General features: G+C 50.8%; 2 protein-coding genes across 6 annotated transcripts; both read right to left on the bottom strand.

The window, feature by feature from the left end:
- Positions 1-714: 714 nt before the first annotated feature.
- On the bottom strand, positions 715-6,819 carry KLK8 (kallikrein related peptidase 8). 5 transcript variants are annotated; one of them, XM_080645061.1, is made up of 6 exons: positions 6,771-6,807; positions 6,277-6,357; positions 5,593-5,794; positions 5,126-5,385; positions 3,667-3,800; positions 715-905 (listed from the first exon to the last, which is right to left on the bottom strand). In XM_080645061.1, the coding sequence occupies exons 2-6, from the start codon at positions 6,347-6,349 to the stop codon at positions 885-887; spliced, it is 690 nt and encodes a 229-aa protein (XP_080501187.1). In that variant the 5' UTR covers positions 6,350-6,357; positions 6,771-6,807; the 3' UTR covers positions 715-884. The 5 variants fall into 5 exon arrangements, with proteins under 5 accessions (XP_080501187.1, XP_080501185.1, XP_080501183.1 ...); XM_080645059.1 differs by lacking the exon at positions 715-905 and adding an exon at positions 1,475-1,916 and having other exon boundaries at positions 5,593-5,752; positions 6,771-6,819; XM_080645057.1 differs by lacking the exon at positions 715-905 and adding an exon at positions 1,475-1,916.
- Positions 6,820-8,090: 1,271 nt separating this feature from the next.
- On the bottom strand, positions 8,091-13,198 carry KLK9 (kallikrein related peptidase 9; the record flags this gene model as incomplete). The annotated part of the gene is made up of 5 exons (XM_080645067.1): positions 8,091-8,243; positions 8,581-8,717; positions 10,359-10,624; positions 12,752-12,908; positions 13,087-13,198. The coding sequence occupies 5 exons, from the start codon at positions 13,196-13,198 to the stop codon at positions 8,091-8,093; spliced, it is 825 nt and encodes a 274-aa protein (XP_080501193.1).
- Positions 13,199-14,038: the final 840 nt, after the last annotated feature.

The raw sequence follows: 14,038 nt of genomic DNA, 5'->3' as shown, positions 1-14,038 counted from the left end.
ACCAGGGATTAGTGTTGGGCATGAAAGATTTCCTCCGGATTTCTGTTATGAAGGAACTTTCATGAAGGTTCAGGGAGACTGATGCATACAAGACATCTCACAACCCTTGGGGGAAACCGCTCCATCCACATGTCTCATAGAGCATGACTCCAAATACCCAGTGGTGATTGGATAGGGTTGGTCACTTGACCAGAATGCAGTCAAACCATTGGCCATTTCAGTGACCTATGATGTAGCTCAAGGAGAAAAGTTGAGCTGGACCAGTTGGATTTTCTTTCATGAAAATATAACCTGAGAACTCCTGGGAGTCCTGGTGGGCTAGCTCAGTTGGTTAGAGCATTCTCCCTATACGCTAAGGTTGCAGGTTCAATCCCCGCTCAGGACACATATAAGAACCAACCAATAAATGCACAAATAGTGGAACAACGAACTGATGTTTCTCTCTCTCTTTCTATGAATGAATGAATGAATAAATAAATAAATAAATAAATAAATAAATAAATAAATAAAATTTTAAAAATCCTGTGAGAATGGAGCCATTGATGGTTGAAGGTGAAGTTAAAAAGTTATAAAATGAGAGAGAAATGGGAAAAAGGCATGAGGGTGTAGACACTTGAAAATGCAGAAGCAGTAGAGAAGGGATTTGCAACATCAAATAGAGGAATTAGATGGTTGTTAGCAAGAAAGTCATAGAACATCCTGGAAGAGCCGGGAGAGAGTTGCAGAGGGGAGCCAGTCTCCACCTGATTGTAATTTATTTATATCCTCACAACAACTGCCCACTCCACACACATCTTTCCCAAGAACTGCCCCAAATGTCCTCTTCTCCACACTTCAACTTGGACAACAGCAATGATGTGCCTCACTTCCTTCTGCCACAGCAGTTACCTCCTGGCAGCTCTAAGCTGTAAGAAAGAATGCTATTTCTCCTGAGGGCGGGGGGGGGGGGGGGGCAGGAATCAGTCTCTCAGACATCTGAGGGCTGCAATGTCCTATTTCTTCACCTGGGTGGTGCTTAATGGGTGTTCATGAGTGCATGTTTAAGCTGTCAACATACTTCCTGCACCCTACTTTGCATATCTCTCCTCAACGGGTAAAAACACGTTAGCTGCTCAGGAAAAGGAAGCATAAACCCTTTCAAGTCTGTCTTTGACAGGCCATGCCATTGGATATTAGAAAATTCTTACATGTCTTTGTCAGAGAAAGCAAGGATCACATGATCTCACTCATATGTGGAATCTAAGTAACAAAGTAAACTGACAAACGGAGTGGATCCAGAGACATGGAAGTATGGAACAGAGTGCGGAATCTCAGAGGGAAGGCGGGGGAGGGAGGGTGGGTGGGAAGTAATCAACCAAGAACCTTGTAAGCATATATGCATGGCCCGTGGCCACAGATAGTGGGGTGGTGAGGGACTGGGGCGGGGGGGGCGGGCTGGAGAGGGTAATGGGGGGAAAAAGGGGACACATGTAATACTTTCAACAATAAAGAATTATATTAAAAAATAATTCTTACATGTCTTCTGTCCCCTGAAATTAACCTCCCCTTCCTACAAGTCTTTCCAGGAAAAAGGGGTCCCTTCAGGCAGTGGTGGTAGCCAGAGTGGCCATGGGGTCCTGGTCTCTCTAGACCTTCTGTCTAGCTTCCCATAGGGAACAGATCCTGTCCCTCCACACTCCCAGCAAGGCCAACACAAGACAGGCAAAGAGCCAGGCCATGGTTTTTGGTTTATTGAAGGGGATCCAAAGCTTGTCCTAGGCTGAGCTCTTGCTGCCCATGGTCTTCTTGATCCAGTCGAGGTAGCGACAGAGGTTGGTGTAGACACCAGGCCTCTGGGACTGCCCACAGGGGTCCGATCCCCAGGATGTGATCCCTTGGAGAACTCCATCACACACCAGTGGGCCCCCAGAATCACCCTGGAGGGGAGTAGGGGGAGAGTTTCACCTAAGATACCCAGCTGTACCCAGCATTTGGCACCAGGTCTGCCAAATGATTGGTCCCCCAGCTGCTGGTGACAAGAGCATTGCCCCCTGGTTCCAACTGCTGGCTGATGTAGGGAAGCATGGGACTTGGTTGGAAAGTCTGTGAGGAGGATTCTCTGAAAGGTCGGATACCTCTAGGCCCTAAAGTCTAGGGGAACCTTGCCAAAGGTGGTAGACCCTGCCTTGACTTTTCCAAACAAGTCTGAGTCCCCGGCTGTTTTAATGGAATCTTTATGTTTAGACTTCAAAACATCCTTGTTTTAAAGACACTACAGATACATGTGTTTCTTCAAGGATACTTACCCTGCTAATAGTATCTAGAGGTTAATTTTAGTTCAAGCTGTTGCTACAATAAAAGCCTAAGAAGGCAGGTGAACGGAGCTGTCTGGTTTCTTTAGCCAGGCAGTCCCTTAGCCCTCTCTTTCACAGAAATGTGTGTCAGAGTGATCATTCATCCATCGCTCAGGGTCTGCTGGTCAGCCCTGGCAGGCTAGGTTGAGCGAGAGGTTAAGAGAGTGGGGTGGAGTCTTCCACATACAAGGGACCAGACAAATTGTCTAAGGGCTGTGAGGGAAACCCTGGCCAATGAGAGAAGAGAGTGCTCTGAAGGGTCCAATCTAAAGAGAAAACATCAAGGACTGAGCTGATGTGTTCTCCATTCCTGGCTTTTGGTGAACAGATCTTTGAATCCAGTTACCAAATAGGAGAAAGAGCAGGGTTCTTGTACACACACACACACACACACACACACACACAGAGAGAGAGAGAGAGAGAGAGAGAGAGAGAGAGAGACGTGCGCCCACCTATGCCAATAATTGTAGGAGTCTCTGTGGGGAGAAACCATCATCTCTAGGAACCATCTAGAGAAACTGATTTCAGGGCAGGATCGCTGATGTGTTCCCGGCCAATGGGGAAGAACGCAGTGGAGCATCGTTTTCAGGGTCCAATCATTGGCAAAGGGGGCGGGGGACAAAGCCAGGAAGAGCCCTGAAGACTGGAGTTGCAGCCAGTGGAAAAGAGAGAGTTATATCTATGGCAAATCCCAAGATTTGTCATCTTGGGGATGGGGTGTCTTTGAAGGAGCACTGTAACCCATGACACCATTCCCTGGACAACTGAGAAGAGAGCATTGCTCCCCCAAGAAACCAATCATAGGAGCAGGCAGCTGTGCTAGGAAACTGAGTCAGGTGCCAAATCGAAGTGGCTGACTAGCTGGTGGATGGCAGAGTCTGCAGAAACATCAGGAACGAACACACAGAAAGGGAACGGAAGCCTGTGTGCCCTGTAACCTCCGACTCTCTTCTTCCTGGAAACATCCTCTCGCAGTCTGGGACCTCTCGGGGGATGTCCACCTGCCGGCTTAGGCAGTTGGACATTCCTCCCACCCCCTTTAACTCTCCCCTCCCTGAACCTCATCTCGCAGACAGAGGTTTCCATAAAAACGACAGCGACTATTCAACGCTTCTGATCCCTGCGCTGTGTGACCTGCAGGGAGAGTGTGGCCTTCTCTGAATCTTCTTCCCACTTCATAGAGATGGGAACGTCTCTGAGTGCTAACCCTGTGGGGTCACCCCACTGTGGTGCCTCCAGCCTCTACCAGGGGGGGAAAGGGGGAGGGAAGAAAGGGGTTTCAGGTTGGTTAATTCAGAAAGGATTTTGATGGGCTGATTAGGAAGTCACTCACCTGGCATGAGTCAGCCCCACTGCTGGCACCTGCACAGGTCATTGCCTCGGTGACTTTCCCAGGGTAGGCGTCTTCACACCGCTTCTGGGACACGATTTGGACTTCTGCGCAGTTGAGGGCATCCGGAAAGTTCTCTGAGGGAGTACAGGGTGTAAGTTCCCAGAGAGAGCAACCCTTGCCCTCCATCCCTGTCTGGATCTAACCTTTCCTCTCTGCATCCACAGCTGCATGGGGGGGGGGGATGGCGGGGGGGGCTAGTTCCTGGCACATTCCTCATGGCTCATCATTTCTTACCACCTTAAACAGAGCCATGGCCCTAGCGTCAGACCATTGGATCCTATCTTTTCTTTCTTGCCTTGAGTCATTTTCAAATTAAGAGTCAGGAGACTGGAGGATTTGGAGGTGCCCTCTTGTGACATATCTGTCCCACTTCCTCCAGTTTTCCCACCCCCCAGGCCACCAGGTTCTCAATCTCAGCTGAATTCTACTTCTTCTAATTGTCACCTCCTCCTCCTCGAAGCCTTCTCTGACCATCTTAATTAAAACACCACACCTCTGTCACTCCTGATCCTCTTACCATCCAGGGTATTTCATTATATAACCCACAACTCTTTCTCATATTTCATGTTATATGTTTATTGTCTATTTCCTCCCACCTGGCATGCAACTCTATAAGGACAGGGACTTATCCCGTACAGCATGTGGGCCTGTCAGAACCTCACAAGGAAGTGTTTGAATTTTAATGACTGTAAGTGGAATTCATCCTTCTTATTAGCCTTTGAGCAGTAGAGTTGAGTGGGGAAACGTGGGCACCTCTACCAGCCAGAAGCTATATGCTCACATCTCATTTAATCTTCACAACAGCTTTTGGAAAGGAGGGATGGATTCATTTATTCCTTCTTTCACGCATCCACATGATCATCCAACAAATACATATTGAGCACCCTGAGCACCAGGAATGCACAATGAAAAAAATAGATATAACATGAGCCCTTATGGAGCTTAAAAGTCTATCCGTTAGTTTTCCTCATTTTGCAAATGAGGAAAGTGAGGCTGAGAGCCTGGGCCAGTATTCTTGGGTTCAAGAGGGATAAGGGGCTGAGAAATCTGCTTTCTTGGGCCACTGCAAATCCTTTGTATCCCAGGTCTATGACAGATATTATATAAAATCCTATCCAACAAAGATCTCATAACACGTTACTCTCCACCATAAAGGAGGGGTTCATTCACCCGTCCATCCATCCATCCATATTTTTGAGCCCTGCTTAACAATGCGTTACTTTGCTTTCTTTCACCCACCACTCCTATTAATATTCTGGCCTTCAGTGTTCCTAACATGGGCCACGTGTGAATTGCAACCCCACAGTCCCAGTCCCTTCCTTATCTCCTTTCAGGGGTAAAGTTTGGCCAGTGGCTTGGGGTCCACTGGGAAAACCAGGTCCTCCTTCACTCCAATTACCTTGGGGGCTGGTAACAGTGCCCCAGCCTGAGATGGTGCACTTCTGGCCAACTCGAGGGCAGTGATCTGTCAGGTTGATGGGCTTCACGGCGGACCCTCTGGATGCTGGGTCACGCAGTCGAAGGAGCATCAGGTCATGGTTGTGGTCCTCACCTTCGCCACTGAAGCAGGGATGTGGGATGGACTGGGCCACAGCCCTTTCCTGCCCTGACCCACTCTTATTCTTCAGGCTGTGCTCTCCCAAGCGGACTGTGTACCTCCTGGAATGATGGGTATTAGTTTGGGATGCAGCCCCCTCATTACAGTCCCCTCAGACCCAGGAGTCCAGGCTCCCAGCTCCCTCTTCTCTCAGACCTCTCTCTCTCTCTCTCTTAGAGGCCTGGGACCCAGCTCTCTCTTCCCCAAGGTAAAACCCAGCCCCCTCTTCCACCAGGCCCAGCCCACCTCTGCCCCAGGCATCCACTCACGGTTTTTTACAATGTGCTGCCGTGAGGACCCAGTTGTCATCGATGAGGACACCCCCGCATAACAGCTGGTCCCCCTGGAACAACGCTGTCTGCCAAGGTTGCGAATTGGATTTGCATGGCTGGCCCTCCAGCACCTTGCTCTCCTGTGCCCTCCAGTGTCCTGCAGCAGGAGGGAGAGGGTTGGATCGCCACCCCTGGGGCACTGTAGGGGGGGGTGAGGGAGGAGGAGGGCAGGAAAACCACTGTGAGTTCAAAGGGACACACCCCAAGTTCTCTGCCAGCCTCCCTCATGTGTCCACACACCCTCATGTGTGGGGCTCCTGGCTTGCACATGCCACCACACACATTCACACGTACACTCGCTGAACTCCGTGAGTCATCCATCACACAGAGTCACACACCCAAGCATGCTTCCACATGCTCCTACACTCCCATGTGTGTCTTCTCCCCTCGGCAAGCAGCCCACAAGATTGGTGTGCTCATGGAAATTTGTAGCATCACCTGACACACTTCTACCTGCTGTCAGCAGAGCCATGCCCCCACCAGCCCACCCCAAAGCCAGCCCCAGAACCCCCACATGCGCTCACACACTTCACACATCCCTCACCCCACAGGCACCCACACCGCCACCACGGCGTGCACACAGGCTCGCACTCACCACCGGTGCCATCCGGCCCTCCTCACCTGCACAGACTTCCAGAAGCAAGAGCAGGAACATCCAGGTGCACATGGCAGCAGTAGGCGGTGGGCGTCCCATGCTGAGGCCTGGGGGAGGGAGAGCACGGGCTGAGAGAGGAGGAGGGGGGAGCCTGAAATCCTAGTAGGGTGGTGGGATTGGGGGTCGAGGGGAGCAGAGCATCCCGAGCTGTTGTTCTGGGTCCTGCGGGAGGAAGGGGCTGGGACCCAGATTCCTGGGTCTTAGTTAGAAGGGGGTGGGGCCCCAGATTTCTGAATCTGAGGAGAGAGGGAGCTGGGGGTCTGGATTTTTAGGTTCCCAGGAAGAAGGGAGCCCTGCTTAGTATCCTGTACCCCTCCTAATCTCGGGGAAGAGGAGGCTGGGGCTCAGATTCCCGGGTCTGGAAGGAAAATGGGATCTCAGGTTAAAGTCCTGGGACTGAAGGAGGGTCCAGATGCCAGCCTCTGAGAATTTACAGAGGCCAGGGGGCGGGGTCACCTACTGATTCTGACCCAGAGGAAAAGGCCCCAGTAGCTCAGCTCTCTGCCTGGTTCAGGGATCTGGAGCCTTTTAACTTGGAATCCCCGCCTCCTGCTCCGCCTCCTCCCGCCCTGAGCTGGCAGAGCACCCCTGGGCTGGAGTGAGGAGGGGCTGAGGGGCTGAGGGGCTAAGAGGAAATTCTTGAAGGAGGAGGGGCTGGATTCTCGGGGTTCAGAGGCAAGGGAGAGGAGCTCAGTGCTGTGACTCCTGGGTCTGACACAGAAAGGACTGGAGGCTCAGACATCTGTCTGGGTCTGGAAGAGGCCTGGGCTGGGGGCGTTGAATCCTGGGCCTGAGAAGAGAAGGGGGCTGGGGACTTAGCTTCCTGGGTCTGAATGAGGAGGGGGAAGATGTCTGGGCTCCTGCATACAAGGATGAGAGGGCTTGGGGCCCGGACTTTGGGACTGACGGAGGACAGGGGGGCTGCTGCCAGTAACCCCCAATAGAAGAAAGGCGAGTCTTCTTGGTTAGGACACCTGAGGGCGTGTCGGCCCCGCCCTCTGTCCCCTGAGAGGCGGGATCTGGGCAGGCAGGTTTGGGAGGCACCGTGACCTGGTTTCCCCTTCCCCTGGGGGCGACCGGACCAGCCTGACAGAACCCAGGAGGCTTGCTGCAATAGGGCTGATGGGGACAGACCTCAGGCAGGACCGACTGAGGGCTCAGGGGAAATTTTAACGCGGTGACGTTCCCTATCGGCTCTCCACCGCCCATCCGTTGCCCTTGCTCCATCCCACGACCCAAGCAGAAAGCAGAAAGGGCTCCATGCCTTTATTGCAAAACCATCCATTGGATCTGAAGAAATCCAGACCCTCCCCTCAACTTCTCCCAGATAGTCCAGGGCAGGATTCAAACCCAGGACACGCCTAAAGCAGGGCCGCGAGGGGCGGGGCCAGACTCTTCCTGCTCGCCAATGGGGGAAAGCACTAGCAACCCTGACGTCATGGGGGGCGGGGACTCTGACAAAGGAGGCGGGGCCACACAGGCTGGAGTCCAGCAGAGACCTCTCATTGGGCAAAGTTTCGAGGGGCGGAGCTATTTGGTGGCTTGCCAGCCTGGGGTTGAGCCACCAGGTGATGCTGTTCCACAAGATGGTAGTTCTTGCTGACGTCTTAGAGCTGGGATGTGGAGGATAGAAGTGTCTTCCTGCTCCATTCCCGAGGGGGCGGAGCCTAAGTAACCAGAAGGCTTCTCCAGGACAGCTGAGGGCACAGGTGGAGACCCCTGAGTCTGGACCCCCTTATCCTGCGGCCCCCCCTCCTCTGGTCATCCTAGGCACGAGGGCTCAGTATTCCTTCATCGTCTTTCTGATCCAGTTCACGTAGTGGCAAACGCTACTATAGACAGCGGGGCGCCGTGGTCGGGAGCAGGGCTCCGAACCCCCAGACACCACACCAGCCAGAGTCCCATGGCAAACCAGCGGGCCCCCAGAGTCGCCCTGTGCGCGGGAGAAGAGCAGAGGAACTGTTAGGCCAGTCTCATTACTAGTATGCCATCACACAGACCCCGAGTTTCTATTCCCCTGACACCCGGACATCCAGCTCTCCAGGCCCTCCTCCCTCAGACCCAGGAGTAAAAGCTCACAGCCTTCACCCCTCCCTTGGACCTAGCATTCTGGGCCCCTAGCACCCTCGTTCCCCAGGACTTAGAAACCAGACCCCCCAGTTCCCTCTTGTTTTAGATCCAGAAATCCTGGTGCTGGCCCCATCCTCTCCCAGGACCCAGTGTCTTAGCAGGATCCCCATCCTCCACCTCCTCCCCAGAGTAGATCTCACCTGGCAGGAGCCGCGGCCTCCCTCCCACAGGCCTGCACAGAGCATGCGCTTGGAGATTTGGCCTGGATATGCCCGCCGGCAGAGTCTGGGCTCCAGGATGCTGATGTTGGCACACTGCAGCGTGAGTGGGTACTCCACTGTTGGGGATGGAGGTCACAGAGGATCAGCAGCTTTACTCATCTCACTCAGCGTCCTCCCTGCCCATTTCTTTCTTTTTTAAAAAATATATATATATATTCTTATTGATTTCAGAGAGGAAGAGAGAGTTAGAAACATCAATTATGAGAATCATTGACTGGCCGCCTGCTGCACGCCCCCTACTGGGGATTGAGCCCACAACCTGGGCATGTGCCCTGACCAGGAATCCAACGGTGACCTCCTAGTTCATAGGTCGATGCTCAACTACTGAAGCACAGGCTGGACTCTCCCCCTCACCCTCCATTTCTTAAGGAGGATCCTTAGAATCACAGCGTAAGATTCTGCAAGATAGAAACAAAGACAGCGACAAAGAGACAGAATCATAGTATAGAAGGGAAATAGATGTATATGAAGAAGGAGAAAGGGAGAAAGAGAAACAGAAAGATGCAGAGAAGAAAAAAAGAGACAAGAATATAATTTACATAGAAAATATAGAGACCATGCCAGGAGCTCGAAAACCTCTTAAGGGGAAAGAAATTCTCAGAGGAGGCCATGGAGTAATAGAAATGGGCCCAGAGATATCCGGTGAGAAGGCTGTGAGTTAAAGGGGAGGAGACATTTATAGGGAGATGGTCATTGATACGGACAGAGATAAACATGTAGAGATACGAGGCAGTGAAAGAGGGCATTACTGCATATAGAGATAGACATGGATATAAATATGCATATGCCCATGTATATAATGTGCAAAAACCTATAAACATGGATGCAAACTCATATGCATCCAGGGGCTTGGTGGGTAAACAGGAGTGGGCGGAAACTGTTGTGGTTTGGCCTGCAGGGGGCCACCTGCACTCTATCCAATATTGGTAGCTCTTGTGGGAATGTAAGAACCTTGACTGTTATGTAGAATCTCCCAGGTTTTAGATGTTGGCAGCAACAAATTCAGACATGATTTTTCAAGACACTTGGAAAACCAGCACTAATGTGGGAAGCCAAATTTGGCTAATAGGTCTTTGATTTCTGACTCTGAGAATAGAAGGCCTTATTTGGATTCTAAGATACATGTATTTTTTTCACATTTAAACACCCTGAAATCGGGAGGTGTCTTCCAGTAAATGATATCTCACAAGGGTCCATGGGACATCCTCCCATTCTCAATAATCCTATCTAATAAAGAGGGAATATACAAATTGACTGTCACTTCACAACAAAGATGGAAGCGCCCACACCCAAAGGAGGATATATACAAATTGACGCGACAAAGATGGTGGTGGCTGGGCCACTCCAGGCCTCTGGGCAGTGTCCGAAGGCAGAAGGCAGCTCCAGGCCGGAGCAAAGGTGGAAGGCAGTGGCCAGAGTGAAGGCCAGGGTCCCGGGTGCTGGCAGCCAGGGGAAGGAAGACCTATTCTTGCATGAATCTTCATGCATCGGGCCTCTAGTATGATAATAAATAATATGAGGTGAAATAATGATGCACCTTATAATTTATAGCATCTTAGATTTGCTGGAAGATATGAGTGGAGAGATAGATAGATCAATAGATAAAGGGTAGACATGAAAAGGCAGAGACAGAGAAGGTGGAGGGATTTAGACCTCAGCGTGAGACGTAAGGGAGTGTGTCATGGTCAAGGCTGTACCTATGGGGCTGGACACAGCCCCCCAGCCTGAGATGAGGCACTGGGTGCCTGGGGAGACGCAGGTCTGGCTGATGTTGAGGGGCTGCACGGCAGGTCCCAGGTGTGCCTTCCTGGGCAGACGGATCAGCATGATGTCATTATTGTGGTCTTGGGCTCGAAGGTCCTGGTTGAACCCAGGGTGGGGGAAGAATTCCGTGACCCGGAACAGCTGCTCTGGGCCCTCCCATTTCCAGAGGTGGTGCTCCCCGAGGCGAACCCACAGATACCTGCTGGGACAGACTTCAGGGGTCAAAATGCGTGTCTACCACGGTGTTACGTGACTCTCCACAAGCTACATATCCTCTCTGGGTTCCCATCATATGTGCGACCCAAGAGTGCTGTGTGATTTTAAGCAAGGCACACACCCTCTCTGGGCCTCTGTTCCCCACTCGATCCCTTTGTCTGCCTATGCATTTGTAACTCTCCTCCAAAGCTCACACCCTTTCCAATGTCCACGCCAATGGATCCACCTTCTTCATTGCCCCACCTGGTGCCTTGCTGGTGACCTATGTCCCCTGGAACTAGGTAAGCACATGGGGGCTCCGCCTACAACCCAGAAACAGCCCCACCCCTGCCCCCGCAGGTTTGGTGGCTTCTGTGAGGAGTGGCTGTTTGTGCCTTCCAGTGTGTTTGCAGGAGGTTGATAGGATATGGAAAATCCCCAACTTTGGAGTAATCTGTGGCCTCGGGCTTTTCCTATCTGCCATATCACTGACCCTCAAATCCATTTCCCCCTGAGGTGTAACCTCAAGCCTTCTCACTGCGTTTCTAGTTTACTTGTTCTACTCTGGGTCCATGGCCTGGTCAGCTGAGGTGTTTCTGGGGGTCTACCTACCCATTCCATTGCACAACCTCTGACCTCTCACAGGAGGGACCAGGCTAATCACTGAGAACTCTGGGTTTGAGGAGTGTGAGGTTATTTCTGTCTCTGTGTCTCTCTGTCACTATATTGCCTCCACAACCAGCCCTTTCCCCACTCAGACTCATACTTGCCCCTTAATCCCTTCCACCTCCATCTCTCATTGCATCTCCTTCTCTATGCTTGGAGCTGAACTCTAGCCTGTTGTACAGACCTTGAACTGAAAGAGGCCCCATCATGGAGCAATGCATGATGGGAAATTCCCACATAGCATCCTGTAAACAACACCTGTGCTTCATTCCTGAAGAACATCAGAACAGAGTGGACAGCTCCATTCCAGAGATATGCAAACAGGATTTCTGCCCCAGGTAGAGTCTATGTGATTCTATTAGAATTCTCAGAATCTAAAGCTGTAGGACTCTAGGATTCTAACACACTAGGAATCCAGAAATTCTAGATTTCTATGAGGCTCAAGTTCTAGAATGTCATGAATCCCAAATTGTACTGTTCTAGATTTCTCTAGATCAAATATTCTAGGTTTTAAAAATAATCAGAATTAAATCTAGGACATGACAAGCCTAAAATTCTAATATTTTGAAGCAATCGCACAAGATTGTTATCATTCCAGAATTCTATGAAACTATAGTTTTGGAAATTTGAAAATCTACGGTTCAAATAGTTGGAGACCCTAGAATTATCTGAATGAAAAGTGTGGGGATTTTAAGAATCTGGAATCATAGCATTCTGCTATATTAAATCCAACAAATTCTAGATGTTTATGAATAGAACCTTCTAGAACTTTCTTAGTTCAAGATTCTGAATGTTACAAATCACAGTATTCTAGGACTATGAGCATCTATATTTGATGAATCCAGACAGAATAAGATTTTAATCTAAGATTTTAATATTGCTCTATCCAGTACAACTAGTTCCGATTGAGATGTGTCATACATGTAAAATCCACGTCCAGTATCAAAGGCTTACACACAAAAAAAGGATAAATGATGACATTTTTTTGAGACATTTAAACATTGATTACATGTTAAAATAATATTTAAAGTTAAATCCATTATTAAAACGAAATCTTGTTTTTCTTTTACTTTTTCAACGTGCCTACTAGAAATGTTAAATTTAAATGGCTAGCATTATATTTCATTGGCAGCGCTGTTCTAGACTTCTAAGAATCTAGAATTCTTTGAGGCTCGTGTGGAATCCCGTGGATCCAAGATTTTAGGAGTCTACGGTTCTGGATTACCCTGGGTCAGAGTCGAAGATTCAAAGAGTGTAAATTTCCAATCTTAGACTCTTAGAACCAGATTATTTAAAACTCTAGAATGAGGAAATGTTGACAACTTTGTAAATTTGAGTTGAACTTCTAAGAAGAGAAATAGAGGCTCAGCCCTTTTTGCCCACCGCTCCCTCCCTCCTCTGTCGGAGCCTTTGTCCACCTCACTCTTTCCTCACACATAGCCTCCTCCCCAGAGCGGTCACTCACGGCTTGTAGCAGTGGGCAGCTGTGAGCAGCCAGCGGTCACTGATGAGGGTTGCCCCGCAGAATAGGTGAGTGAAGAAGAAGAGGCCTGCCTGCCAGGGCTGCGAGTTGGGTTGGCATTCCTGAGCCCCAATGGCTCTGGTGTCTGCCCAGCTGTTCCCTGCGGGCAGGTGGGAGGCAGAGGGGTCAGTGAAGAGCAAGATGGAAGGGCTGGGGAGAGATGCAGAGACGCCTAGAGAGCAGGAACAGAAGGCTGGGGGTGTGCAGGGCAACGTGGAGAGGCTGCTGGGGCCCTAGAGGGTCCGCGGGAGAGACAGGGTGGATGGCAGGAGCCTCACCTGCCAGGAGAGAAAGCAGAGCACAGACAAATCCCAGCTTCATGACCTCTGGGTGCCTGGGTCCTGGCGTCTGGCTCTGGTGTCCCTGCTTCTTTATGGTAAGCCATGCCATCGCCTTCCTCCTCCCTGGGGCCACCCTGTGATTAACTGGGGTTGGGAAATGTCACTGGGGGAGGAGGAAGCCCTGGGGCCTGGACTGGATGCCTTGAGAAGGAGGCTGGGCAGGGGGATCCCCTGTTAGAAAGAGCTGACTGCCTGCTGGGTCGGGGCTTGACTACATGGGGAAGGGGGCCTAGGACATAGAATCCTCCTGGGTGTCTCCAGAGAGGGAGAGCCCTCGTTCCCCATGACCTCCAGGTACGGGATCTGCATGCAGGATAGTCAGTGGCCTGAAGGAGGAAGAGGGTGAGGAGGAAGATCCCTAAGGCGGGCTCTGGAGTCTTGAACGACCAATGAGCAGGAGCACTGCACAGAAATCAGGCTGCAGGTGGGAGAAGAACCAGGACTCAGAGGCAAGAAGCCACACAGGAGACGGGACGTGGCTGAAGTGGGGACAGAGAAAGAAATCATAGGGGAGGGAGACAGAGACACAGAAAGATCCAGAGAGAGAGAGAGAGAGAGAGAGAGAGAGAGAGAGAGAGAGAGAGACTCTGACTGAGACTGAAAGAAGCAGAGACCACAAAGCTGTTTGAGAAATACGGTCCCAACTGGATTGACACACATTTGCCATAACCTACTCCCTTCCTCACATCCTCACCCCACAAGGCCCCCGGTGGCCCCCCTGCCTGGAACTAACACTTTCCCTTTCTCTTATTATCCCCAGATCCTGGCTAAGTGCAGAGAACATTCTCTTGTTGTTTTTCTCACCCATATCCTCCCCCTCTGTTGTCCTTCCCATCACCCCATTCTTGCTGCCTCTCTTCCTCTCCTTCATCATCTGATGGGCAGCCCA

This window comes from Plecotus auritus, assembly GCF_963455305.1.
Source record: "Plecotus auritus genome assembly, chromosome: 10".
NCBI classification, from domain to species: domain Eukaryota; kingdom Metazoa; phylum Chordata; class Mammalia; order Chiroptera; family Vespertilionidae; genus Plecotus; species Plecotus auritus.
Note: the sequence above shows the minus strand (reverse complement) of the source record. Positions and strands in the feature narration are given on the sequence as shown.

Bases quoted from the DNA above. Each gene is read 5' to 3' on its own strand.
- KLK8 (XM_080645057.1), bottom strand. From the start codon at position 6,349: ATGGGACGCCCACCGCCTACTGCTGCCATGTGCACCTGGATGTTCCTG. The intron at 5,795-6,276 runs GTGAGGAGGGCC...CCCCCCCTACAG, and splicing joins GCTTCTGGAAGTCTGTGCAG to TGCCCCAGGGGTGGCGATCC. The intron at 3,801-5,125 runs GTAATTGGAGTG...GTACTCCCTCAG, and splicing joins CACTGTTACCAGCCCCCAAG to AGAACTTTCCGGATGCCCTC.